Source organism: Drosophila rhopaloa, unplaced genomic scaffold, assembly GCF_018152115.1.
Source record: "Drosophila rhopaloa isolate 14029-0021.01 unplaced genomic scaffold, ASM1815211v1 contig_47, whole genome shotgun sequence".
Lineage (NCBI taxonomy): Eukaryota > Metazoa > Arthropoda > Insecta > Diptera > Drosophilidae > Drosophila > Drosophila rhopaloa.
Genome location: NW_025335142.1, coordinates 4,305,433 through 4,331,243, shown reverse-complemented (window position 1 = coordinate 4,331,243; position 25,811 = coordinate 4,305,433). Strand labels below are relative to the sequence as shown.

At 41.0% G+C, this 25,811-nt stretch overlaps 9 protein-coding genes across 11 annotated transcripts; 4 read left to right on the top strand and 5 right to left on the bottom strand.

Annotated features, from left to right (window-relative positions):
- Nucleotides 1-406: 406 nt before the first annotated feature.
- On the bottom strand, nt 407-984 carry LOC108045800 (protein NATD1). Its single transcript, XM_017125221.2, has one exon. It carries the CDS (start codon nt 894-896, stop codon nt 465-467), a length of 432 nt encoding a protein of 143 aa, XP_016980710.1. The 5' UTR covers nt 897-984; the 3' UTR covers nt 407-464.
- Nucleotides 985-1,235: 251 nt separating this feature from the next.
- On the top strand, nt 1,236-2,217 carry LOC108045797 (syntaxin-8). Its single transcript, XM_017125218.2, has 2 exons — nt 1,236-1,882; nt 1,937-2,217. Exons 1-2 carry the CDS (start codon nt 1,342-1,344, stop codon nt 2,095-2,097), a joined length of 702 nt encoding a protein of 233 aa, XP_016980707.1. The 5' UTR covers nt 1,236-1,341; the 3' UTR covers nt 2,098-2,217.
- Nucleotides 2,218-4,085, bottom strand: LOC108045794 (cytochrome b-c1 complex subunit 2, mitochondrial). Its single transcript, XM_017125216.2, has 4 exons — nt 3,915-4,085; nt 3,636-3,769; nt 3,276-3,579; nt 2,218-3,138 (listed from the first exon to the last, which is right to left on the bottom strand). The coding sequence occupies exons 1-4, from the start codon at nt 3,957-3,959 to the stop codon at nt 2,299-2,301; spliced, it is 1,323 nt and encodes a 440-aa protein (XP_016980705.1). The 5' UTR covers nt 3,960-4,085; the 3' UTR covers nt 2,218-2,298.
- A 274-nt stretch (nt 4,086-4,359) lies between these two features.
- On the bottom strand, nt 4,360-5,311 carry LOC108045796 (26S proteasome non-ATPase regulatory subunit 8). The gene has a single exon (XM_017125217.2). It carries the CDS (start codon nt 5,232-5,234, stop codon nt 4,440-4,442), a length of 795 nt encoding a protein of 264 aa, XP_016980706.1. The 5' UTR covers nt 5,235-5,311; the 3' UTR covers nt 4,360-4,439.
- Nucleotides 5,312-5,655: 344 nt separating this feature from the next.
- LOC108045798 (survival motor neuron protein) lies at nt 5,656-6,743 on the top strand. The gene has a single exon (XM_017125219.2). The coding sequence runs from the start codon at nt 5,992-5,994 to the stop codon at nt 6,667-6,669; it is 678 nt and encodes a 225-aa protein (XP_016980708.1). The 5' UTR covers nt 5,656-5,991; the 3' UTR covers nt 6,670-6,743.
- A 113-nt stretch (nt 6,744-6,856) lies between these two features.
- Nucleotides 6,857-10,960, top strand: LOC108045793 (nuclear RNA export factor 2). 3 transcript variants are annotated; one of them, XM_017125214.2, is made up of 9 exons: nt 6,857-6,924; nt 6,983-7,174; nt 7,237-7,475; nt 7,545-7,997; nt 8,046-8,183; nt 8,253-8,399; nt 8,547-8,648; nt 8,706-9,842; nt 10,064-10,960. In XM_017125214.2, the coding sequence occupies exons 2-9, from the start codon at nt 7,165-7,167 to the stop codon at nt 10,373-10,375; spliced, it is 2,538 nt and encodes an 845-aa protein (XP_016980703.1). In that variant the 5' UTR covers nt 6,857-6,924; nt 6,983-7,164; the 3' UTR covers nt 10,376-10,960. The 3 variants fall into 3 exon arrangements, with proteins under 3 accessions (XP_016980703.1, XP_016980702.1, XP_016980704.1); XM_017125213.2 differs by having other exon boundaries at nt 6,857-7,174; XM_017125215.2 differs by lacking the exons at nt 6,857-6,924; nt 6,983-7,174 and having other exon boundaries at nt 7,189-7,475.
- Nucleotides 10,961-11,341: 381 nt separating this feature from the next.
- On the bottom strand, nt 11,342-13,231 carry LOC108045799 (endothelial differentiation-related factor 1 homolog). Its single transcript, XM_017125220.2, has 4 exons — nt 13,108-13,231; nt 12,872-12,995; nt 12,502-12,662; nt 11,342-12,039 (listed from the first exon to the last, which is right to left on the bottom strand). The coding sequence occupies exons 2-4, from the start codon at nt 12,993-12,995 to the stop codon at nt 11,887-11,889; spliced, it is 438 nt and encodes a 145-aa protein (XP_016980709.2). The 5' UTR covers nt 13,108-13,231; the 3' UTR covers nt 11,342-11,886.
- A 1,375-nt stretch (nt 13,232-14,606) lies between these two features.
- LOC108045811 (multiple inositol polyphosphate phosphatase 1) lies at nt 14,607-24,149 on the top strand. Its single transcript, XM_017125247.1, has 6 exons — nt 14,607-14,715; nt 21,331-21,592; nt 22,182-22,418; nt 22,492-22,733; nt 23,128-23,200; nt 23,266-24,149. The coding sequence occupies exons 2-6, from the start codon at nt 21,335-21,337 to the stop codon at nt 23,860-23,862; spliced, it is 1,407 nt and encodes a 468-aa protein (XP_016980736.1). The 5' UTR covers nt 14,607-14,715; nt 21,331-21,334; the 3' UTR covers nt 23,863-24,149.
- On the bottom strand, nt 19,814-20,422 carry LOC108045812 (cytochrome b-c1 complex subunit 10). The gene is made up of 2 exons (XM_017125248.2): nt 20,195-20,422; nt 19,814-20,085 (listed from the first exon to the last, which is right to left on the bottom strand). The coding sequence occupies exons 1-2, from the start codon at nt 20,272-20,274 to the stop codon at nt 19,944-19,946; spliced, it is 222 nt and encodes a 73-aa protein (XP_016980737.1). The 5' UTR covers nt 20,275-20,422; the 3' UTR covers nt 19,814-19,943.
- Nucleotides 24,150-25,811: the final 1,662 nt, after the last annotated feature.

The following is a 25,811-nucleotide window of genomic DNA, read 5'->3' as shown; positions in this document are numbered from 1 at the left end:
TACAATATAATCAAACAGAATTTATAATTTTCATTTTGTCTGTTGTATAAGTGATCAATTGTTCTGGTGGAGTCGTGAGAGGATGGTTCAAAAACGACGCCAACGCTTAAGAAGTCTGAGTCCAAGATTATCCCAGAGCTCCAGCTAGTTGCGGAGTACAATAGTGTCCGTGTCCCGTTTAAAAAGTCGTTAATAATCAATATTAACTGGCCTGGTAACGGTCTCAAACCGCCTTTTTAAGTAACTTAAGAACGAAAATAGAAACAAATTTTTTAGTACGAATTCTGATTACATATTTACGACTTTTTTGAAATGCGTATATGGTTCTGATATTGAAATAGTTTAAACTTACCTTGTATTAAATATAAATGCTATATTATCATTGACTAAATTATAATAAAAAGAATTATCTAATATTTTCTCTTTAATTTAAAAATTTTGACAATGTTGAAATATGTGTTTTTTTAGGACAATATGTACTTCGCGTATTGTGGTTCATATTTGTCAATATAGTGCTGGACAAATTTGCACTTAATTACTATGAATTGACCATTTAACAATGCGTAATCCAGCGCCGCTTTCGCCAACAGCTTTCCGATGCCTTGTCCCCCCAGCTCCTTCGGAACTTTGGTACTTTGAATTGTCATTATACCATCTTTAATGGAATACTGTAGCTCCGCTCGAACTCCGGCAATGTCGATGAAGAATCTTTCTCTAGTGTGCCGAATAACAATGTGCGTTCCAAGACATCTTTCCTGTGAATAAACCTTTGGAGCCTTTAGCCAGTGATGAGCGAGAGTCTTGTTACTAGCGGGGATAGAGTAGACTTTTGAGAAAATCGAATACGTTCGGCGGCCAGTGTATAGAAAGACAGCAGGAAGTAATTTGGAAAACATTTCTTAATTTTGTTGTAATTTCTGAATATATATATAATCGTACATCGTATTGACGACTTTCGAAGAGACCAGGTTAGACTTTTGAAAAAGATCCAATTTTGTTTAGGGGGTATTCCCGTTCACGGCATAAAATTAAATTGATTTTGATTTTATGATTTTGCTATCGAAGTAAATTTAATTTAGGGGCACAAGCGTGGGCTTCTTTAGATTTGTATTTTTATAATTTGTTGTTACCGTTATTATTTTTACTGGCTTAGTGGATTGGGAGATTTCAAAATAATTAAACGCACAAAAGGATAAGTGTGACCGTACACTTGCCCACTTCTTTGCCACTCAAATTGCCCGCAGCAATCAGCTGTTGCTCTGTTAATGTTTTTGTTGTGTGGCTTCCTTAGAGGCGTAGTTTTTTGTTGATAACTACATTACTCATAGCTGATCCGGACAAATGGCGCTGGTGGATCACGACTCCTGGGACATCGAGTACGAGGGATGCGAGCGCTTGCGCCATCAGCTGCTGGTGCACCTTAACCAGCGCCAGCAGCTAAATTCGAGGGCGAGCGAGTACGACCGACTGACGGCCAGTATTGAGTCCGGGCTGGAGCAGTTGTCGAAAGATATGAAGCACCTGAAGGTCGTGCTGGACAACGCCATCACCTGGGAGACGAGCCCGGAGGAAGAGCTGCAGCAGCGGCGCATCGACTGGGACCGACTCACCTCGCAGCTGCGAGAGATCCGCGAGAAGTTCACAAAGAGCTCGCGATCCAAAGACGTGACCACCGCCTCCGGATCCGCTTGGCAGGATCAGGACCTCGTCTCGGGTCAAGGCAGTTCTTCGCGAGATACTGCCTTGGACGTGGAAACCCTAAAGCAGCGAAAAATCGAGATGTTGGAGCAACAAAACCAAGGACTCGAGGTTTTATCAGCCACATTGTCTAGGCAGCGCCAACTCGCCACACAACTGGGTAACGAGGTGGAGGATCAGAACAGTGGGTATGCCCCAATCCCCGCTTAGCCATTGCTCGACCCTTTTTACTTTCCAGACATCCTGGACAACTTGGCCAATGCTATGGACCGCGTGGAGACGGGCGTGCAACGGGAAACTCAGAGTATTGGACAAGTTAACAGGCGGGACAGCACCTGGGGTTACTGGCTGGTTATTATCGCCTTGTTCGTAGCTATTATCGTGGTGGTTTTTGTCTAGTGGCCACATTTCATTCCAGTTGTTAAACGTCATTGCTTTATACTGTGACCCTTGTGGAATGTCTGTCGTTTACCAAAAGTTTGATTATTTATACACCAATTAAAGTAGTATTTATAAGTATTTACGTTCGCGGATCGTTTCCTTCAATAGGTTTATTTAGTCGTTACAATACGGTTAACAGATGTACAGGTGTTTAACTACTTAAGCCAAATCGGAGGCGTAGGGCACGCCGGCCAGGTGACCGATGGCGCCGACGGCTAGTTTGGAGCTGCCCACCTTCTTGGCCGCCTCCTGGACCTGCGACTGCGAGATGCCATCGATGGCGCTGAGCAGAGCATCCGCTTCCAGCACATTCCGGGTGAGCGCCGCCTGCCGACCGATCTCCTTGATCAAACCGCCGTCCGACGAGTACCGCGAGATGATGCGCGCCTTCAGCAGGGCCTTGCCACGAGCCACATCCTTCTCGGACACCGAAGCGGACTTCAGGCCTCGCACCAGGAACTCCACGGTCTTGCCAATGTCCTTGGCATCGGCAGATACCACAAAGCCGAACAGGCCGGCGTCGGAATAGCTGGCGTTCAGAGACTTGACAGAGGCTCCGGCGCCGCCGGCGCAGTTTACGGCCTCTCCGAAGAGTCCCGCCGAGGTGCCGCGCTTGGTTGCCGCCTTGGCACCAACAGCCTGCTCCAGGATGGCGAATGCCAGCGCCTCCTTGTGGTTCGAAGCGGCGCCTCCTTGTCCAGCAACGGCCACGACGGCACGGTGTCCGGTTGTGTCCTTGCGGGCATCTCCGCCGTACCAGTTGGCCGAGGCAGCCTTACCACCTCCGCTGGGGAATTGCAGAGTCTGGGCGAAGCCAGCCAGAGTGTTGTTGTCGATGCCCACACCCACGACGGCGGCACGGCCGGCGGCAAAGGTCTGAGCTACGTAATGGAGCAGGCTCTCGGAGGACAGCTTGCCCAACTGGAAGCGGGGCGAGTAGATCGAGTTTCCCAGGCCGTTGCGGAAGGCGGCCTTGTGCACCAGCTCAATGGCGCGTTGCTGCAAAGAATTGAGTGTTACTATAAATCAAGATAAAAAAAGAACTCTTATAATTAATATTAATACGAATTACGAAAATATAATACGTAAATTATTTTAAAGCAGATTACTCCCAAGCTTTTGGAATGTGGACTCACCTCCGTGGAGACGGCGTTTAATTGGTTGACCACCGTCTTGGCGTTGTCGGTCAGCTCCCAGGGCTTGAAGGCAGGCTGCAGCAGGTCCTGCAGATAGCGCAGTCCAGTCTCGGCGTTGTCAGCAGTGGTGGTCACCGTGTAGCCGACCACCTCGCGGTCACCCCATGTGGTCAGGGTTCCGCCTACCTGCTGAATGTTGCGGGCGATGGCGAAGGCAGAAGAGTTCTGTGTGCTCAATCCTCCAGCCAAACGCAGCAAATGCGAAGCGCCTTGGGTGTCGTAGGCTTCGTTGCGAGATCCGGCACTGTAATGGAGGGATTAAGGTACTCCTGGTGATAGGGTACTACCACAAAAACATACCCCAGCACTAGGGAGACGCGCGAAACGGGGAGAGTGGCATCGGCAGTGGCCACCACCAGCTTGTTGTCCAGCACTTTGACATTCACGGCGGACAGGTCGCCCACGGGACGGGGACAGGTGGCGTAGCCTCGTTTCTGCCGGAAAACAGGACAGGATCGTCATAATTCTTATTATATTCGACATTGTTTAGATGGCAACTTCAGGTGTTTTACGTAACACGAGCGAGCCTCCGCTGGGAGATTTGCTGCCGTAACTTTTGTTGGTTAAGTCGAGACTTACGGCGATGGCGCGCAGGAGCGACGTCTTGCTAGCGTTGCAGGCCATGGCGTGGATTATGCTATAATTTCTTCTATTTGCTTTTTAAGCAATGTTTTACAAATAATCGCAAAGCGAAAATTTTTGTCTCCGCTGTCGTTCGCGCTGGTGTGACCGTCGCACAGAGTTTCACAAATTCCCAATACATTAGAACCGAAAACGGTCACACTGAGTCACTGCAGTAACATTTGTCAAATCACGGGATTTTCTAAATTTGGTGATCGTGAACAAGAAAAAATTAAATTTTATTAACTTCAATAGAAATAAACAGTTTTTGCAGTGCAATGTAAAATATAACACACAAAGTAGTTAATTTTTTTTAAATAATACCAAGCATTTTTTGCGTTTTTTCTAAGACAAAAATATAGGTCTTTTGGTACACAACATTTATAAAAAAAATACTACAACGTTTCGGGACAAAGCACTATATTTATTAACTTTACTCTGGTGTATCTTAACCAAATATTAAAGGCTGAAGTTGTTTTAGACTTAGACTATCATCTCGAGGTCGCGGGCGTAGCTGAGAACTTGTTCGGCCAGTTCCTCGGAGGGCAAAATCTCCTTGGGCTTGATGCTGCGATCCGTAAAGCTGTAGTCCCCACTGGCCTCCAGCTTCCACTGGCGCTTCTCACCGAAAGCCTTAATCTCGTCGGGAACGCGCAGGTTAAGCCGCTTGGCCGCATCCTTGGCGGAGATCTTATCGTAGGACTTCTCGATGCAGGCGGCGATCTCGTCGCGCACTGTCTCAACCAGCAGTTCCATGAAATAGCTGTAGACCTCGGCGGGCACTGTCGACTTGGCCTGGAATATCTTGTTGTAGCGTCCCTCCATAATGTACTGCTCCAGAGCTAGAATAGGCCGGATGAACTGGTTGTGCTGGATGACATCGACGGAGAGCAGCTCCAGCTCCGTGTGGAAATCGGACACCCGGTTCCCGGACAGCAGGTAGAGCAGATTGAGGCCCAGTAGCTTGTACTTGCTCTCCGACTCGCCGATGATCTTGGCGTAGTCATAGTAGTAGCACTTAAGCTGCGCCATGTAGCGCTCAAAGGCGAGCAGGTCCTTACTGAGCACGCTGTGCTCCACGGCCACCTCGAGCACGCTCCTGGCCAGCAGCAGTTGCTTCTTCGAGCTCTGTGCGTCGTTTCCGTCCGTGGGCAGGAAGGCCATCTTCACCAAGGCTACTTTTAGTTGATCCAGCAGCTGGCTGCATCTGGCGGTGTTCGGGGGTCGCTTTGCCCATTCGGCGGTCAATTCCTTGTACAAGGCTTCCACAGTGGCCATCTTTATTCGCTTGTTTTGTAGAATGGTTTCGTTCGGACCAAGATGATTTTCGCTTTTTTCTAGAGATGGCAATTATCTATAAATATACTACATAATAAAAAATACTTTTAAGAATATACTGTTCAAACAATATTCATTTTTAAAATATACTAGAAATATGCATGAGGTATTCCTTAAACGAGTATTTGTAATTATTTGTAAGCCTAAGAACAAGTTTTATTATAATGTTTTTGTTCTTAATTACTGTTACTCCGTAAATTTTTTTTTAGATTTCATTATAAATAGTATGTGCTGTCATATTAGTCAGTTACTTAATTGAGTTGGCTTAGTAAATAAAAACAGATAGGAAACTCACGTTTAAAGGTTGGTAAACTGTTTTAACTACCGGCCATTTATTCGTAATCAAGGCCCCAATAAACATATATCGTGAAAATACTAAATCTAAGGTCGGGGCTTTTCGAAATTACAAAGACGCAAGTTGGGTTTTCAACGATTGTTAAAATTATTAAAAGTAAACATTTTATGGAACAGGTGACAAAAAGCTGACCGAAATTGAATTTTATATTGAGTGGCTTAGAGAATATACCCTAATATAATTTATCTCAAAACTTATTGGCAGTGCAAAACCATTTTAACCACCACAAAGCGATAGTTGTATTTTAGCCAGTGCTTTAAAGTGCATGTGCTTTTCCCGAGTTGTCTAACACAGTGAGAATTCACCAAACGCCGAAACCGAGGTTTGATTTTTCTTTTCGAAATGTCCGACGATGCTAACACCGCTGTGTGGGATGACTCCCTATTGGTAAAGACGTACGACGAGTCCGTGGGCCTGGCCCGAGAAGCACTGGCCCTCCGCCTGGCCGATTCCACCAACAAGCGTGAGGTGGAGAACGCTGCCGTTGACGAAGCTGGAGAGGATTCGGCCACTGGCGGAGCCACTAGCCCTGAGCCGCTGTCCTTCAAGGTGGGCGACTACGCCCGTGCTACCTATGTTGATGGCCTTGACTACGAGGGTGCCTTGGTGTCTATCAACGAAGGTAAGGGCACCTGCGTCATCCGCTATTTGGGCTATGAGAACGAGCAGGAGGTTCTGCTCCTGGACTTGCTGCCATCCTGGGGCAAGAGAGTGCGTCGCGAGCAGTTCCTCGTCGCCAAGAAGGAGGATGGGGAGCAGCCGAACCGCTCCAAGACATCCGCGGTCGCCGGCACTTCTTGCCACTCCAAGAAGACATCCGGAAAGGGACGGATCTCCGGAGGATTGGTCATGCCCCCCATGCCCCCCGTGCCGCCCATGATCGCCGGTCAGGGTGACAGCGGCGAGCAAGACTTCGTGGCCATGCTCACGGCCTGGTACATGTCCGGATATTATACGGGTCTCTACCAGGGAAAAAAGGAGGCCAATACCAGCGCCAAGAAAAAAACGCCCAAGAAGTAATTCATCTCATCTCCACATCTTTCCTTAAGACTTGTAGCCATTAAGAACGAAACGATTAAAAACTGTTATGTTTATGACTAATTTTTATGATGGCGGGTTCTTGTTTCAGTTCAATAAAAAAAATGCCGACACAGGCAGAAATTTTGGTTCGTTTAACGTCTGGCCACTTATGAAGTCAGTTTTCCGACGACTGGCACAGCGAGCGGTCGAATTTTTGAGTGGATTTCGAACGAAATTTGTATACCCTTTTAGACGGTAATTTTGTAACATACGGCGGCCATATTAAATAAATCTTTGATCCGAATTAATATAGGATTATAATTGCTTAAACGTCGGTTTAAGATTATATCAAACAACTTTTATTAAAACGATATGGTCAATTTGTGTTATAACTACAAGGATATTCATAATTCGTTTTGCTGAAGCTAACAAACGGATCTGGGATAAACTTTAAAAACTAACACCGACGTTTTGCAGCACTGTCACCCGTCAACTATGAACAGGCGTAAGATTTGAAATATAAGTGCAAGGTCTTTTGATTAAACAAGCTTTTGTTTGCAATGCCAGCTCAGATTAGAGTACTGAACTTTGGCGATGGGTCCCTGCCCATCCATTTGGACTATCCGGACTCGCGGGTCTTCAGCAACTGCTCCAGCTACGGCGACCGGGTACTGGGTCGCAACTGGAACGAGATCACAGTGCACCATCGCGGTCAGCTTAACTATTTGGAGAATCCGCAGCAGATGATCATGGAGGGTCTGTACCAGGCGGTGGATGGCGCAGAGTTCTATCCGGTGTGCTACCAGGTGGGTTCCCTGTATCACACACACGCCACACATGGGTTTTTATAAGTATTGGTCTTTCCGTATTTTCAGTGCGGTAGCAAGGCGGATACTTTACTGGCCCGCAACTGCAAGGCGGCTATCGACAATCTCTTTAATCTGAATCTCACTATCAGCCTGGACAGTGGTGCGTCCATCCCTATCAGCGTCCAGCTAGGTGTGGCTGAGTACCGTGTCAACCAAATATCGCCGCCATTTCTGATCGCCCGGGTGGTCACCCAGCTGATAACTCGTCTGGTGCAGAAGGACGGCGTGGATGGACTGCTCAACCTGGATAACTTTGGGGACCATCCGGAGTTCCGAAATATTGTTGTGAGCCTGGGCAATCCGAGCATTCTGATGAATGTGTGCCAGGTAATAAGGAACGACAGCGAAAGCTTTCGTGTGAACGGGTTCATATTGTCCAACAACCACATCCGCAATGTAAGACCGCTGACTCTATTCGCTAATGTGGACTATGCGTTGCTAGACTTGAGTGGCAACAAGGTGAGTTGTCTTCTAATTTTTAAACCCTTGGGTAATGTTTGTGTCTAGATCAAGTCAGCCGATCGCTTGTGTCGCGCCCTTGAACAATTCCGGGCCAGAGAATTGCGACTGGACAAAAATCCCATTGCAAGGAGTCACCAATTTCCGGGGAACATCAAGTCGCTAGGAAGGAACTTCAAGGTTGTGGTAAGTGTAAAGCAATACAATGTTCCCGACCGAATGTTTTCATGTAATAGATAACAAACATTCCATCAGAATGGTGTGCCCTTTGACATGCTGTACAAGGCCTATTCTCCGCTGGATGGGGACATCGATTTGGAGACGGATGGATCACGACTCGACGCGAATAACACTTGGAAGGTGTCTGAGTATGAAAATAGTCAAGACTGGCATGCCTTTATGGTGGGTTCAACAGGGAATTTTCCAGAAATTCCCAATTTTTAACACGTGGTGTGAAACTCAAGCCGGAAATTGCCCATCTGCTTGTTTATTCCCCGAGCGTTATATCGTTAAACTTAGTTCCATATGTGTGTGTATAATTCTTAAAAGGTTCCCGATCCGGTTCACGAATTCAGCCAGGATATGTTCTTTAACTTTTTCTTCATTGGCCTGGAACCGGAGTTGAGCGAGTTCTATCCCTGCTACTACAAAGTAATTATGCCGTATTTCCAAAAGATCTTGGCTAAAACTTTTATTTCATCTATCTAGTACATTAAAACAGACCACGTTTTCCTCGTACGCAATTGCTTCGATCAGATAGCAAACCTGGTGAAGAAATATAACCTGGAAATGTGGATTCCGCCGGGAATTAACCATAATGAGGGGCGAATGTTCAGATACTACCTGCGCATGAACGTGAGCACTTTCAAACAGCATCATGTCGATCCAGAGCAGTGTATACAAAAGGCTGTCCAGAGTTGTTATGTGCCCCAAAACCGTCTACTCAACCTTGATCGGTTCCAGTCCAACGAGAATCTGCAGAATGTGGTGGTGCCACTAAGCTTGCCAAAGGTTTTGAACCATATACTGTCGGTTGCGTCGCGGCTTTTTATGGCCACCTGCTCGGAAATTCGCTTGTGCCGCAATAAGATCTTAAACGTGGAGGGAGCCCATGTCCTGCGGCGGATGGGCAATCTGCGCGCTGTTGATCTAAGCCATAACTGGGTGCATGAGCTGCCAATGATAACGTCTCTGGGTGAGCTACCCCTTAAATCCTTGGTACTCCACGGGAATCCCCTCTGCCGCAATTACAGCCTACCCAGCGAGTATGTCCGGGCAGTCACGGAGCTGTTCCCTCAGCTGACCACCTTGGATGGCGTCGATCTGCAGACAAATCCCGGCCAATCGCCGCAAAAGAACTTCCTTTGCGACACAGGCGCCTACGAGTTGGTGGGCGAAGTCTTCCTCAAAAACTATTTGTTGGAATTTGAGCGTGAGGAGGACCGTTGTAATCTGATCAAGTACTACTCCGCCGATTCGCTTTTTACCTTGACATGCAATTACAGCCATAACATGGTGCAGAATCACCAAACTGGTCAATTAATGCGTCGGCTATCAGCATACAGCAAGCATGCACGAAATTTGCACAGAAAGGACTCCTCGAATGCTTCTAATGGCGTGTATGTGGGTTCTTCAGAGATCGCTGATGTACTGTTTCAACTGCCAAGGGTCAGCCACGACTTCGCTTCCCTGCAGACGGACGTAATGCACTATGATGGTCAAACGGCGATAATCTATGTTACCGGTCTGCTCCGTGACGAGGCATCTGGTGGTTCCCGACCCATCGGTGATGTCTTGCTGGGCTTTAGCCGGCAGTTCGTAATCAAGTTTGATGGAGATGGCCTGGTAAGTGGGTTACTCTATAAATTAATAATAAAATGAGGCAACTATTTTTATCTTTATAAAAAAATTGACCTACCATTAAATGTAGAGGTCGTTGAATAATAATAAAATGTAGCTAATGGTTTGTGGAAAAGTAAATTTAAAGTAATTTTAAGACCTATGAAGGAATCCGTGACCAATTATGATAGGAATTGTATACTTATTTTTATTTTACTACTTTTTAGGGCTTGGGTAAAAGAGCTCGCAGACTGAAGATTACAAACGAACGTCTTAACATTATGAAACCCTCGAACAATATGATCAGAAACGCATTCAGTGTGAATTATCCGAACCCAAGTGAACGTGAATGTACGTTGGAAGAGGACTCCCTGGATGTAAAGGACCACAAGCTTATTCTCTTCCAAGAGGTAACCGGTCTCATTTCCACCTGGTGCACATCAATTGTTGAAGAAGCCGAGTGGGACTTTGAGCGAGCTATGAAGTTGTTTATCCAAAAGAACGAAGACAATGAGATCCCTGATTTAGCATTCGCTTAAGAATTTATTTTAATTGAAAGTTGTTGTTTTCTTCATCTTAGAGATGTAAAGGGTCCATTGACCATTTCAGGCCGTACCTCATTGATAAAAAAACTATTTGAATTACTGTTGCTACCAGTCTAAGGGCACTGAAAAGCCAAAGAAGTTCATTAAAGTTCCTAGTATTTAAATAAAATATGAGTACTGAAATTAATGAACATGATTTTCATAAATCACATTATTAGTTGCGTTTTTGTGCAATTAAAATTTTCAGTTCTATAAGTTAATGTAATCGTTTATATTTTTTTTATAGTTTTGTGTATTTATTATTTTGATCCATCTCTTTCGTTATTTCGTCCCTTTGAATATTATGTGAAAATTTAATTGATAATAATTAAAATGTCAATAATTTTCAGCAATCTCTTGTATTAACAAAAAACTTTCCGAAGTAATCAGAATGAATCAAAAGTGGTTAGTTATTTTGAACCAAACTCCTTAGGACATATAAATTTTGACATCCCATTAAAACTGCCTTAAATTACCATTAATATGTTGTTTAGATGGCCGAAAACATTTATTCAATAATTACGAGTTAATCACGTGCAATAAGAAGTCTTTTTTTCTACACATATATGGGATCTCCAATATGCAATCTGTAGCTGCGGAGGAATAGGACTGGGCAGTGGGAAACAAATAAACATCGAGAAATTGCCATCGCTTAAATATTTAAATATTTTGTAGACTAGAAAATGTTTCTAAATACATTTAGCATATGTTTCTTGTATAATATGTATAATGCATTAGTAAACGCACAGTTTATGGCCCTTACACAATAAATTACAAAAAGAGGAAAAGTCCGACTAAGCTCTAAGAATTTGCATATATCATTTAATGTGTGTGCTCAATGGTATTAGCTGGATGGTAATGAGTGTTTCATGCAAATTTTGAGTATGGCTGATTGGATGATAAGATTGAAAGAAATTCGAGTGTTTTTCCATGCTTTTCATGTCTTGGTTTTAATTCCATAACTTAGATCAAGTTTCAAAACAAACTCTAATGCCAAAATGAACGAATAACACTTGTCCAAGCTATGAGCGCGTTAATATCAGATAAGTCTGTTGCGTTTCACGTCCGTCTTGGTTTCCGCATCCGGGTTGTGTGCATTTTGTGTGGGTGTATGTATTTTGGGTAATTACAATGGTTAATTTATCGGTAAAAAGATTGACAAGTGGCAAGCGCTGCGAGTCCCGCTGACTTCTTGGCTTGGAACAAACAATTGCGAAAATTGGCGCTCATAGTGGTAATTAGTTGGATCTTCGGTTTCTATGTTTCTGGGTTGCTGCGACTGCAGCTGCTGCTGGATGACCCGATTTGATTTGGTTCGCCAGCCTCCCGATAATGCTTCATTTGCGTCTGCCGCCCACCGTGCTCCAGCCTCCAGAATCCGGGTGTTGATGGTTCTGTTGCCGGGCGCTGCGTGCCGAGGTGGTCGTGTGTGGAGCACCACTGGCGGCAGACGCGGCAGCATCGTCTCACTTTTTACCGGGAGGCGCTATTGGTTGGCCGCGCTCCTTGCCGCGCAGCTTCATGCCCAGAACGCGCTCCATCTTGCCCAGGATTAAGTTATTGGGAATGCCGCGTCCAGCCTCGTAATCGGTCACTACTTGCTGCTTCTCGCAGATTTTCTAGGAGGAATAAAGCTCGAGTTTAGTAAAATTAAAAAACAATGTAAGCAAAGAGCCTTTTTTTAGAAAAAGCATTTCAACCAAATCCTGTTGTTTTTAAGTTGGTAAAGTTGAATATGAATTAGAAGTTTGTCGCCTTTGTTAAAAAAGAGAGCTTCTCATAATCATAGTTTTAGCAGAAAGAAAACGTAATTGCAATTCAATATATTTAAAAGCGGTAAAAATCTATGCTCTAATTTGGCGAACCTCAAGCTAAGCTCTAGTTAAGCAAGACATTTTTTCTTATAGGAATCAACTTTGAGTTTTGGTTTTTAAATCTACAGAACAAAAGTCCTTAACATCCTTATTAGTTTCAAAAAATTATAGCTTAGTTATGTTTGAACTGACATGAAATCTCAACGGGGAAATTACAAATAAGCTAAGCCTCTTTTGTTTTTTTTTTGGAGGGAGATGAAAACCTACAGTGGCCAGGTCCTTCTGACTAAGACCCTTGCCCTGACGTCCTTGCTGGATAAGCTTGCCCACATCGAGTGGAATTTTATCGTGGCGCAGCTCCTCAGTTTCGCGGTCGAGTTTGGCAGTGTTCTTTGTGGTCACATGCTGCTTGTTGGTGCCAGCACCATCTAAACGGGAGTAGAAATAGGGTATTATTATAGGGAATTTACAAGCGTCTGGTGAAAGGTTAGCATGCACATGTGAAATCAGCAGAGCGATGACACAAATAACAAAACAAATGCCACGCAATGCAGCAGGAGTGCTTCTAGGTTAGACAGTGGTGTGGTCGCAAGGGGGGTCACTTTTGGGGTTGGAGGCCAAAGGAAACGCCGCTCACATTTCTGTTGGGTGTCCACGGTGACTCCTTGGCGACGCGCCTGATTAACTGCTGATTCTGTCTTCAGGGTTGATGATTTCGGTGCCTTTTTCCGCAGAACAGTCACAGAGTCCCAGTCCGACATCTTTTTCGTAGATTTTAGCGCAACGTTGGGGGGAGGCGGAAAAAATCGAAAATAATGAGTGAACTCTGCCGAACCGATCGCTTCATAGACTGGCCACTTTGAGGGGACTCACATTGGCTGCTTTGCTTAGCTAAGTTTTGCTTTTATTATTAATTAAAACTACGAAATTCCAGAACTATCTCCGAAAGTGTTGCTGTTGTATGTTAGAGCTGGAACAAAAATCGATGACCTTTCGATGCCAGGGAGCTGCCAGAAACTTTGACATATCGATGTTTTTTCAGGAGCCATCGATAATATATCAACTTTTGAAGAATTAAAATTAATAAATTTAAATTATTATATTAATGTTTTTCCGGCTCGGTTTGGATCTAAAAATTCAAAACAAAAGCTTATACATTTTTTTCCGATCGTAAAAACGAAAGGTCGCTAACAAACAAAGTTAAGTTACTATAATTATTAATACTATTTAAAAATGTACGGGAAAAATTGGCGACTGTAACCCAAAATTTTTAAATTACTTTTGTTTCAGTTACCAGTATTGTAATCTTTTAAAGATTTGAAAAATACGTTTTGCTCTGTCCAATTATATGAAGTACTAGTGACTTAACCTAAGGTCTCTTGAGTAGGTGATAATTAAGCACTCATTAAAAGATTGTGAGGGGTTTCTTTAAAGTTTCAACAATTTTTTTAAGCCCCAGCTATGTGACGCAAATAATCCTTAAATGGCGTCATCACGCCGTACACCTTCGTTTAAGTGGTAATAATTGATCGACAGCACTTGAAAATGTCATCTTGTTATCATTAAAAGCTTCGAACAAGAACCATATAGCTTAAGTTCTGCGCAAATTACGTATTGATTATATTTGAAGCGAATCTATACTAAGGATCACTAGTTCCTTGTAGTGCTCGTTGTTATCAGGCAAATGTGATTAGTGCAGCTGGGCAGTAAACTTGAACGTCTGTCCCAGTGGAGGTGGACTTTGATGGCCATCTATTGTTAGTATACCCGAGCCATAACGAACTTTTAAAGTAAACATAAAAATCGTTTGTAAAATTCTACTGTTTAGTTGTATAAGTTATGGAAATTTCATGTTGCTAAATATGAAATAAAAATAACGTGGTGAAAATTGTGTTCCAATTCTTTTAGCAAAACGCTAATGCGTACGTTTTACATACATTTCCACTTAGGGAAATTAGATAAGTTTTACTGTGAATCTAAACATAAAAAAATAATTCTCTTTATAAATAAACTAATTGGACAATATAAAATAAATTAAAATATACATTAAGGAAGAATAAGGTGTAATGAAATACAAATACTTTTATCAATAAACAAATTTTTTATTTTACATGCGACTGTTAGTTTAAATTAGAATATGATGTTTTTCAGTTTATGCATACATATTTACTGTATAATTTTTTTTAGGTTTCTTCGGTTGTTATCATCTTCTCACCTGAGATTAGGTGAAAACCCACGGAAATTGTTTACATATAGTAATCTCTTATCGCCTTAATTTCCCAGAGAAAGAGAACCGAGAGAAAGCGAGAGAGAATAACGGGGAGAGAATCATCAACTTGGAAGCGCGATTCCGACGCGGTTTTCAGTTCCATTTCGAACGTTCAGCGGTCGCGTCGTCGTGAGCGGCTAAAATCGCCTAATCGGTTAAAAAAACTTCCCAACTTCAAACTCTTACCCAGTGCATTAAAATTAGACAAATAGGTGCGTGTGTCTGTGCGTCTTACCAAATTATGCTAAATTCAAATAATAGCATAATTCGTCCGCACAATTTTTTGTACCACTAACTGTCGTCGTTTGAATAAAAATCACATGAATTGTGCCAAGAAATTCTCGCGATCATTTTGGCAGGGGCAATTATCTAGTATTTAATTCAACCATTAGACTGCATTCTATCTATCATTCTTAGATATCTCCCAGTTACACCTGCGGTTCGTGTTTATTTTCGTAATTCTCAGTCACAGATATGTAGATGGAAATTGCTTGGGGAACCTGTTCGGCGGACATCTATAATTGTTGTATAACAAACAAATAACGTTTTTTTGACTTCGTGATGAGCTCAGCGAATTAATATAGTATTAAATTGTTAAATGTCATACGACATTTTGCATATGAATGAAATCGGCTGGAAACTTGAGGTGGCTACATTAATCAGTTTTGGGAACGAACTTGGTTTGGCTTGTTTTCTTACATTTTTCGGTCTCCATTTCCACGCAGCGTGCGACTTTTTTTGTATTTGCCCTGTAGGAGAATAACACACAGAAAAATACTATAATACTTTATTTATAATTTTAAAATTGATTTGTTTTTTATATAGAAGATTTTATAAAAGGGGCAGACTTTTGATTTGTAAATAATGATTTTTAGATTATTAGACTATTAGATTTATTTTATTTTAATGGTGTTCTTGGATTTATTGTCTTTATAAAGTATGAATAGATTTTGAAAAAACTCAAGTTTTATAATCAATGTTTTTCGATTGACACAATATTTTTCAACAACATCTATTTGCTATCAAATTTTTCTCAGTGTGGCGAACCCTATGAAAGGTTCAAAGTTCTAGGCTAAAATCAAATCTTTTTTTGTGGCCAAATTGCGTTTCGTTGGCTAAGCAATCAAATTAGCAGGTGGCAGCCGTTTGCATCACCTGAGTGATTTAAATGAGCCGAGTGCGTTTTGCACGCGTTTAACAAACGCGCTTAAAATAATTAGGTCTCCAGCACACGGAGATTAATCTTAGTTCGTGCAATTAAAATGGATAGTAGCACAAAGATAAGCAAATTACGCAAACAAATAGTTGACACAAGTGTCTTGTCGTTGCTCCTTTTGGCCAACTCCCGAATCCCAACTCCCTTGCCAGATTACCAGATTTATGGCTTGTCCTCCGGGCACGCGACTCCCACTTGGACACGCCATGTTCCCCGTTTCCAAAGACCCAGGGGCACATTAAATATTTAATTTATTTTCAGACCCCTCTCACTCCTATATGAATCTTGAATTTTTGGGTTGAGCCCCAGAATTTTCGGAATTCTCGCGCGTTTTTGCTGCCCGAATATGTTGACGGCTTCAATAGCCGATGCTTGACACTTGGTCATTTGCTATTTGCCTTTGCGACTACCTGAGGGGCGTGGGTGAGGAGGTTCCATTCAGCCCAGTATGTGGGCCAACTACCACTACCAAAAACCGGTTATAGGCCAACGAACATTGACTCTAACTTGTTTTTCTTCTTGCTCGCGCTCTCTTTCGCGATCGCTTGCTCTTGGAAAATTCGGTCGCTGGTTTCCATAGCACTGGTTTTCCATCAGCCCTCTATTGAAATCGATTTAGACAAATTGCACAAGTTGTTGGCAGTTGTTTGGCCCTTTCAAGACCTAAATATAGTATGCATTTTTTTGATTTCTGTTTTTCATACATTTTTTTCTTTTAATATCTCTTCATGTGGAATCTGTTTTATTAATTTTGATTTACCTAATTGTAGAATTTCAAAACGGTATTTAAACGATTTTTTCTATAACAAACTTTAGAGCTTGAAAATTTAAAAATGTTTAATCGTTTAAAATATGTATTTATATATAATCATTCCTTAATTCGCATAAATCATTTTTATGTATACTTAATCCATAGCAAAGAAATATAATTTAAATAGGATTAGGTTGACGACGTATTAGAATTCTTTCATTTCACGCATGTGTTTATTTTTTTTACGATTTCCGGGCTTATTTTTTGTTTTGCTCTTTGTTTGCTCTTGAAAAAGAGTAGGTGTGTTTGCCATTAATCGTTTCAACTAAGTTGCACAATTTATAGGTTTGTTTGTTTACTAAGCTTTTTAATAAACTTGTAACGCACTGTTATATAAATATAAATAAGTTCAACTGGTTCTTCGTCATCACCGATTTTTTATATTTAGAGAGAGAATTTCTCTCGATCACTTACTCTTGAAAATTCCCCCACTTGCTTCAAATAAATTGCTGAATTTGTCAAAAGTTTTTCACTCTTGAAACATTGCCAAAACCATTTTGGCATTCGCCATTGGTCACTTAACCTTAACCGGAACACTTTCAATTCTATTCCTTCGCCTTCCTTGTTTGCCGACGAAAATAGTCTCATTCGCCAGTTTTTAATGGGCATTAGTTAATATATCATTAGAAATGAAGCAATTCTATTTTCGACAGACGAAAGATATTCCGGCTGCTAGGAAACTATACCAAAAATACTTTTGAAAACTCTTTCAAAATTCCAAGACGGCTCCCCCCGTCCAACACACTTACGACTTGTCACGCTGAGGTCAAGCAGGCGGCATATTTTAAAAAATTTTCCGACAAAACACAGACCAGACATCATCCCATAGATTGGACTTGTAATGGGGAAGGTCGCCTTGGGGCCCTGGGTGATAAATTAAATACTTAATGTTCCCAGGCAATTTTCGGGTATCGCTTTTAATTAAAGATTCCCCAAGGCAAGCCTAGAATTATCCGGTGCTCCAAACGCCGGTTCCCCGAAGAAATTCGATGTCTGCATAATAACTAGATAGTGGCCTTGCTGCGTCTGCCCAAAGTCCCGATGTTTTATTTTATGCTCGGAACATGGATGTTCCGGTCGCCTAAGACTCGCCATAAATATGTAATATCTCGGTTTATATGGTGTGTATGAAATATGCGCCATTATAGGAGAACGTGTCGGGGATTTTAAGTGAATTGCGCTTGAGCATCATTACGATAATTGGTCGACCTGGCATTCGCTCTCCGCCTGCCACTCATTTGCACACATATGCTAATTAATATGCACAGTAGTTTCAGAGCTTTGATTTTAGCATTTTTTTTATTTCTTTGTACATTTCTTTCGCGACAATATTCGCGAGCAGCTGTGAAAACCGCTAACAAAACGCTCGAAAAATCGCTATCCATCTGTTTGCGTGTGTAATCAATTAACTTGGCCAGCAATTGATGCAAGTATCTGCGCATTCACTGCTCCATATCTTCGAATTGTTTCGTAACCGAAATTATTTAATTTCCCCGTAAAAGTTCAACGATCTCAGATCGATCAAAGTGCGCTGGAAAATCAATTGGTAAAATGATGAATTGAATTTTGAGTAAGAGGCAATGAATTTCTTTTGGAGACGGACCAAAAAAATAAAAAGAAAAAAAATCAGTAAATTAGCCAAAGTTGGAAAAAAAACTGAACTGAAAATAAATTTCTGGTTTTGATTTATTCTATGCTCTAAAAAAACCGAAGCCCGCAAAATGAAACCAGCGCGAGGGCATAGCTCTAGGAATATAAAAACTAAGAATTTATTGAATAGAGAGGGTGCACAGAAACAAATATTCCTATTTTCGGTTTAATATATAGAAATATATAATACGAAAAATAATTAAGATCGTATTATATTTTCTACTAACTATTAACTATTTTCAACTCAACCTACAATATTAAAACCATTTATGACTTCTATTATAAAATCACTCTACAAATAATCAAATTACTTTCTGTGTATGAAAAGGGGTGGTGCATATATATACAGATAGACAATCAGGCAAATTGGCCAAATGTCACGCACACTTTTCTAGAAAATTTAAACAAATATCAAATAATAAATATTATACAGAGATTAAATTAGTTTTCCAAGTTGGCGAATCTGTTTTACAAATGCAGAGGAGGGTGGTGGGTTAAAAGCTGAAGCAATTTGCTTTCCCAGTTCATAAAAGCCAGCTAAGTAAACACGAGATGCCAGCCAAATTGGAATTTTAATTTCGCATTGAGAAAACACAAAACTAGAAAAATGCCGATGGAATGGCTTGAAAATGCAAACAAAGGAGGGGCATTCAATTGATTAGGGGAGTGCCTAAGGAGGGGGTCTCAGAAGGCAGATCGCAGATCGGATCGTATAGTATCGAGAGACTCTGGAGCACTAGAAAAGTGCAACCAATCCGATGGATGCGATGTGAGGCAAGTTTTGCACTTGAAAATGCAAAGATGGCAGTGGAGGCAGCAAAATTAGATGCGTGTGTCAGATCGCTTTTTGGCCTTCCGCACATGGGATATCTAATTGGAAATTTCACAAGCTAATTGCAGCTGTCAATGCTATGGCAGTGACGTCACAGATGCACAGAGAAAATATACATAATGTTCATTTAAATTTCTCAAATCTAATTATATCCCAGAAAAAAAGGTACATAATGTTGTAGTTGGTTTAAAAACACTATGGTTTCAAATTATAATAGGAATAATAAAATATTATTACTAATTATGATGATGACATTATAATATATTTTTCTACTTTTACGATTTAAAATAGTCTGATTTTAAATATTCTTTTATTTAAAATACTATTTCTATATTTTAAATACATTACTGAAACTGAATTATATTCTTTTTGTACCACATATAAAGTCTTTTTTAATAAGAACCTGTTATTTTATGAAAAAGTATCAATATCAATAAATAATAAATATCTACCACAGATCAAGTACAATTTATATATTTTTTTCAGTGTACTAGTATCGCATATCCATTTTATTTATTTTCCATACCATCAGCAACAGGTTTCCCAACTGCATTTACCAGCGAAATAGTAAACAGAAAACCCCAAATTTGTTTCCAAGATGTAGTCTTTTGGTTTAAGGGGATTTTCCGGGGATATACGGTTCATCTATTTCTGGTGCTGCGGCAACAATTTATTTGTTGTTCTTTTAGCTTGTGTTTTGACTGGCAGAACATTTATTTTTTTTGGAAGCGTGTTCCAAATGCATTTCTTAAATACAAGAAACATAAAACCGCAAAAGGCACAGAAAATACAAACAAAATATTGAAAGCCAGTAAAAACGTTTCATTCAATAATATTTCACAGATTGCACGATCTTCAAGGGTCTGATTTTGATTTTGAAGCAATATGACTCTGAAATAAATAGTGCGAGGCAGCACTATTATATCATCTCCTATTTCTTCTTTTTCTTTGGGTCTTCGGGTTTAGGAAATTTGGTATTATATAGGGGAATCCATCCGGCAATTACTTTCCAATCGGTATAATAAACAACAGCCAAAGCTGCAGCCAGTCCAAAGGTGGCAGCTGATGGCATACTGTGGTCATAAGTAATTATTATTTCTCTATAACCATGTGACTAACTAGTTGCATCAGTTAGTGTCTGTATATTTGGATTTGTAATTTAATTATACTATTAACACTTACAAGGCTAAGGCCAATGCCTTTTGATTTTCCGTGGGCTTATGCTTGCTCCACAGACCAGTCAATTTGTTTTTCAAACTCATTTTGATTTATATATTTCGAAAGCACACCCCTTTCCAATTGAATTTTAGAAGTAAATTGTCGGGCCAGCTTGTCACCCAAAATTCAGATTAAAGTCAACTCATGTTACATGTTGTTAATGAGCTATTGTATCCCCATCGAAATTCCCTGGAAAGAGGTATATTAATCAAAGTCAGATGCGGGCACTAAATTGAAACATTACAATCTTTTATGAGCAATCCCAACTTGTTGGCCTGACCTAATTGAGGAAGGAGTGTGAAGGTGGGAACAGGGGTCGGAGGTCGTTTGATGGACTTGGCCTGATGACTAAAAGCCACGTGGAGAACTGCAGCCATTTGTCAGCGGGGCCAACCGAAAATCATTAGCCTAATTTTTAGGGCTAGAGTTAGGTTAGTTTTTTGCACAGGTTCAGTGCACTCAGAAAAAATATGCTTAACATGCTATAAGAATAGTTCTATATTCCCAGAAATCAGTCACACGTTTAAAGAGAGTGTAAGGAAATAACTTTTTTATACATTTTTTTATTAACCTAAATTTAGAATAAAGATATTAAAAATGTTTATTTTTATAATGCTTTATTATGCCTTATAATCGAAATATTATTATAATATTTTATATTTGTCAAGTTTGTTCATTTTATTATATTCTAAAATTTGGAAACCGTTTTTAAAAGTTAGGATAAATGAATTTCTGGTTCAAAGGGTATTTTTTCCCAAGTGTGGGTGCGTGTGTGTTGGCATTTCCTCCGAACTGACTGGATTTCCATTCGATTCGATTCTGTGGAGCCCCTCCCAGATTGTCTTGCCAAGTTCCTTGCCAGACGCCAGCGAAGCAATTTAAATGCCACACCTTTCCGCTGTCTGAGGTGGGTGGTTTCCAGGGGCTTCCACATATGACACTCGTCGTGTCCATTAGAGCAGGCACAGCCAGTTGGACAGGACAGGACGACAGTTCAAGGATATGCGCCCAAGCGAAGGCTGGGCCACTTAAATGTCCGAGCAACCCTTTTCCCGCCCACAGCTGACTTTCTCCCGTTTTTTCCTTCTGAATTTCCCCAGAACAATGCGCCTGCTGATTTTCCTGCTGCTGCCACTGGTGGCCATCGCCCAAGACGATGACTACTGCTTCAGCCAGGACAAGTCCCGGCCCCAGACCCTCCAGTTCTCCTCGAAGACCGCCTACCAGATCGCCAAGGGCACGGACATGGAAAAGCTGTATTTGGTGGACGGCTGCCAGCCCCAGAAGATGTGGATCTTCCACAGACACGGCACACGGCTGCCCAAGACGAGCATGATCAAAAAGGCGCCCAGGTTGGAAGAGGTGAGTCCCATCTAAGACTGATGTTTCGAGAACTTTTTGGTTTATCTTGTCCGGCTCTATAAAGTCTCACAAAAATATATCTTGTAAAATAATTATTTATTTATAAATAATTTAAATTAAACGGGCTCAAATATTATGAATTAAATAAGAACAGATAAGATATTCGGCAACAATCAAAATGTACAAATCAGTACAACTACAGAATACGATTTTCTGTATTTATCACTATTTTAATTTAAGTAAAAGATATGACAAAGTAATATTTTTTTTTGATTCTTTTTACTGTTTAGTATTTTTAATATTTTCTATAATTGAAAGTGAAATCTATAAATTTTACAAAGGAATTAAAATGTTCAGACTTTTTTATGACAAAACAGTATATTTTTGTGTGCACAAGCTGGCAATTAAGGAAGCCATTTATTACAAACAAATATGAGCTATAGCCTTTCGGTTTTACGACCTTATACTCTTAACAAATATGTCATCTGTATTCAGCTAAAGTCTAAGTCATTTGTTAGTGATCAGTGGATGATTTCTTTTATTGAATTCTTTAAATAAATTAATGTAATTATCTTTATTCCATTTTTAGCTGCGCGATCTTATCATAAATAATTACAAAGTGGCGAAGACCAAACCGGATACGAATGCCCTGTGCCAGACGGATTTGTTTGCCATTCAATTGTGGAAATGGAACAGCAGCATAACGCCCGACATGGATGAGTATCTGACCACCCAGGGCTACAACGATCTCAGGGGCACTGCCAAGCTGTATCAGCGTTACTACCCCAGTGTGATGTCCCCGGTTTTCAACGATACCTATTACCAGGTGGGTTCAATAGTGGTGATTTCAGAAATAATACCCATTCCTAATGATCTTTTTTTTCCCATGTTCATCCCAGTTCCGTCACACGGATACCCAGCGCACCACGGAAAGTTTTAAGGCCTTCGCCGAAGGTCTCTTTGGATCCCTTAACTCCGCCCATCCCGTCGAGATTCCCAAGCAGGATCTACTGCTCCGACCCTATGACTACTGCCCGACCTTTAAGGCTCTGAACTACAAGGGCGAGGGCTCTGAATACCAGAAGTACCATCAGTCTAAGCTGTACAATGACACCCTGGCGGACATCTCCAGACGACTGGGGTAAGTAAACTAACTTTAAGGTTTCTTTTGGTATTTAAAATTATTTTATATTACATTTTGATTATTAGTAAGCTAAATGTTTTTTGTTTATATTTAACTTTTTTTGTTTTTATTATATTTTCTACTTTTATAATTTTATTTGAATAAAGAAAAAACATGAATTTAATAAGATGAAAGCCATAACCAACAACGCATAGCTTGCCAATTAAATCCTTAAGGCTAAGGTTATTTCTTATTTTTACAAGATTGTTACAAAAAAGTTAAGTCAAGGTTTACCAACTATTTTAATAAGGTTCAATTTGTAAGCCTGAAATATTTTATTCGAATTAAAATAACAAGCTGCTTACCAGATTTGTCAAAGAACATCAATTAAGTTACATTTTTTCGCAAACAGTTTCCAGTACACCTTGCAGGAGGAGGACATCAAGCTGATGTACGATATGTGCCGCTACGAGCAGGCCTGGAACGTGAGTTTCTTAAAGAACACATATTTTGTTTTCAATAATAATCGAATTGGATTAACCAATTTCAGGTGGACCGTAACAGCGTCTGGTGCGGTGCCTTTTTGCCTGAGCAGGTGACGGTCTTTGAGTACCTGGAGGATCTGAAGTACTACTACGGATCGAGCTATGGGTTCCCGGAAAATGAGCGCCTTAACTGCCGCCTGGTGCAGGACCTGCTCACCCACTTGAGCAGCCCCGTTTCGCCGCATGTGGTGGCCCATTTTGGCCACTCCACGGGTCTGTTAACCCTGGTCACTGCGTTGGGCATCAAAAAGGACGATATAAAACTGAGGGCTGATAACTACGAGAGCTTGACCAGCCGACGCTTTAAGTCCAGTCGGATCGATCCGTTTGCCTCCAATTTCGTGGCTGTGAAGTACGTCTGTCCGGCGCAGTTGGACCGCGAGAAGGTTCAATTCTTTTTGAACCAGGAGGCCGTCCAGTTGGATTGGTGCAAAGTTGGCCTGTGCAAGTGGTCAGATGTCCTGGATAAGTACAAGGACATTTCAAATGCGGACTGTGGCGACTACTTCTGCCGGACAGGCGGTGCTCCGTCGCTGGGATCTGGAATTTCCGGTCTCCTGGCCACCACCTTCGCCGCCATTCTGGTCTACTTAATGCACTAACTTTCGATTAGAATAGTTCTTAACTTGTAATGTACAAAGTTCGTACCAAAATGGAGGGCCGCCCAGCCTGCGGATGTCAGTCAAGTATTTTTCGATTTAGATTTTCTACTTTTAATCCAGCAAAAAAGCACAAAACTTCCCACAGTCGAAAACCACACAACACAAACACACACTCTGACACTGAAATATTCAACTTAACGATTTTTTAAACGCTTAACGTACGTTGACAGCGCTACCGTCAAGAATAGCTTTATATTACCTAAATAAAATGACTATTTAAAATGTGACTTTTTTTTGAAGTGTATTATTTGGACCCAAGGGAACTGCTTGACAGTGAATAAAGCAGTCCGTAAAAGAAATGTAGAATTACAGGTTGTGTAAACTACCGCTAGATGGCACGACAAAGCATAATTGTTGTAATGGGAATTTTTATTAAAATAAGCAAATATTTTATATATACAGTCAAACCAACTTTCGAGTAAAAAAAAAACGTTTTTAATGCATTTATAACGGTTTTGTTTATGTATATTTTATTTTGTCAAAGACAAAACTAAGAGGAAATACGTTAAAAGAATAAACAATATTAAGAAATAAAATAAAACGATTTTCCTGAGTCAACATAAATTACCCAGTTTTTTGGGTTTTGAATATAATAAATTTCATTAATTTCTACGTTATCTACAAAATCGTTTGGTTGGTAATAAATATATCCCTCAAGCCGATATATTACTAATCTCTCTGTAACTCGCGGTACTCACAAGTCGCTTATCCCCAACTTAGAACATGGAAGAAATTTGAAATTAATTACATTTCCTGGGCACAATCAGCGCGCCATCTACGACCACTGTGTCTGGCCTGGAGGAGAGTTTCCCCCCTTCCCGTCCTCCGAATGAAAAAGCTTTGACAAATCCTTTTCGGGTGTGAAAACCGTAGGCCCTGTTTAAAGTGCCACACTCCAGTCTTTTTCCAGCGACTGCTACTGTTTCACAGTTTTCAGAGTGAGATGACGAGGATAATGGGAGGGCAGGTGGGCTGCTATGCAGCGTCACGTGTTTCCTGTTAAATGCTCTAATGATGGGTATTAGGCCAGACTAAGTGCCACTCATAAGTGCCGCACACGCACCTGACTCTGGTATCCTGGCCCTCGATTTTGGTCTTACCTGCCTGCCTGCGAATCCGAATCCGAAACTGACTTTGTGACCTGCCTCCGCCTTTGACATCGAAATTTACGCAATATGCGTTTTTTATTTCGCTCACTCCCACGCCTTAGACCTACCGTCTTTTTGGCGTTGTTACGGCAAGGCTTTTTGCCCACCCACCCTCGAGGTCCTGCCAAAATCCACTCCCACTGTCTGTCCCAGCTAGTTGAGTGTCCTTGTAGTTATCCTGACTGAGCCCTGCGTACGTGTTTCTATGCCACATTCGATGCTCCAACTCCAACGATTTTCCAATAGAACTCACCAAGAATTTGTCTGTATTACTATTTTTCATTAGTTTAATACTGTCTGATAAGTCCGAATAATTACTTTAAAGAGAAGCTCATCTATAAATAATGTGTTCAAAATTTTCCAGAAGTTTGCCTGGTCCAAAATCAATCATTTAACCAAATGTCTGTTTTTAAATTGGCTCCAAGTCAATTATTTATAGATGTGTCAATTTGAAATTGATAATAAAAAGCAGAAGTAATCATACTTTTTATTTTAACAAATTTAACTTTTCAAGCCCCTTCTCATTTTCTCACTTATTAAGTATTCATTGGTTTGGCATAATTATTGAACAGTAATAAATCCGCCTGACAATTAAGAGGAAGAGATTAAATGGAAGAAAAAACCTGGATTGCATCGAGAATAAAGCCAGAAATATATCACAAACAAAAATATTTACTCATGAATTTTTACTGTTTCACTGTGCGTTCTTTTTCTGTATGTTTTTGTGTGTAAAGCAAACAC

Excerpts from the sequence above, each read along its gene's own strand:
- LOC108045800 (XM_017125221.2), bottom strand. The coding sequence starts at position 896 with ATGTTTTCCAAATTACTTCCTGCTGTCTTTCTATACACTGGCCGCCGA.
- LOC108045794 (XM_017125216.2), bottom strand. The coding sequence starts at position 3,959 with ATGGCCTGCAACGCTAGCAAGACGTCGCTCCTGCGCGCCATCGCC. Across the intron at positions 3,770-3,914 it reads CGCTCCTGCGCGCCATCGCC|AAACGAGGCTACGCCACCTG; the intron begins GTAAGTCTCGAC and ends GTTTTCCGGCAG. Across the intron at positions 3,139-3,275 it reads TAAACGCCGTCTCCACGGAG|CAACGCGCCATTGAGCTGGT; the intron begins GTGAGTCCACAT and ends AATTCTTTGCAG.
- LOC108045799 (XM_017125220.2), bottom strand. The coding sequence starts at position 12,995 with ATGTCGGACTGGGACTCTGTGACTGTTCTGCGGAAAAAGGCACCGAAA. Across the intron at positions 12,663-12,871 it reads CGTGGACACCCAACAGAAAT|ATGGTGCTGGCACCAACAAG; the intron begins GTGAGCGGCGTT and ends ACTCCCGTTTAG. Across the intron at positions 12,040-12,501 it reads GTCAGAAGGACCTGGCCACT|AAAATCTGCGAGAAGCAGCA; the intron begins GTAGGTTTTCAT and ends TATTCCTCCTAG.
- LOC108045798 (XM_017125219.2), top strand. The coding sequence starts at position 5,992 with ATGTCCGACGATGCTAACACCGCTGTGTGGGATGACTCCCTATTGGTA.
- LOC108045796 (XM_017125217.2), bottom strand. The coding sequence starts at position 5,234 with ATGGCCACTGTGGAAGCCTTGTACAAGGAATTGACCGCCGAATGGGCA.
- LOC108045797 (XM_017125218.2), top strand. The coding sequence starts at position 1,342 with ATGGCGCTGGTGGATCACGACTCCTGGGACATCGAGTACGAGGGATGC. Across the intron at positions 1,883-1,936 it reads CGAGGTGGAGGATCAGAACA|ACATCCTGGACAACTTGGCC; the intron begins GTGGGTATGCCC and ends TTTACTTTCCAG.
- LOC108045793 (XM_017125214.2), top strand. Across the intron at positions 8,400-8,546 it reads AAGACTGGCATGCCTTTATG|GTTCCCGATCCGGTTCACGA; the intron begins GTGGGTTCAACA and ends AATTCTTAAAAG. Across the intron at positions 9,843-10,063 it reads AGTTTGATGGAGATGGCCTG|GGCTTGGGTAAAAGAGCTCG; the intron begins GTAAGTGGGTTA and ends ACTACTTTTTAG.
- LOC108045811 (XM_017125247.1), top strand. The coding sequence starts at position 21,335 with ATGCGCCTGCTGATTTTCCTGCTGCTGCCACTGGTGGCCATCGCCCAA. Across the intron at positions 22,419-22,491 it reads TCAACGATACCTATTACCAG|TTCCGTCACACGGATACCCA; the intron begins GTGGGTTCAATA and ends TGTTCATCCCAG. Across the intron at positions 23,201-23,265 it reads GCTACGAGCAGGCCTGGAAC|GTGGACCGTAACAGCGTCTG; the intron begins GTGAGTTTCTTA and ends AACCAATTTCAG.
- LOC108045812 (XM_017125248.2), bottom strand. The coding sequence starts at position 20,274 with ATGAGTTTGAAAAACAAATTGACTGGTCTGTGGAGCAAGCATAAGCCC. Across the intron at positions 20,086-20,194 it reads AAGGCATTGGCCTTAGCCTT|TATGCCATCAGCTGCCACCT; the intron begins GTAAGTGTTAAT and ends TTATGACCACAG.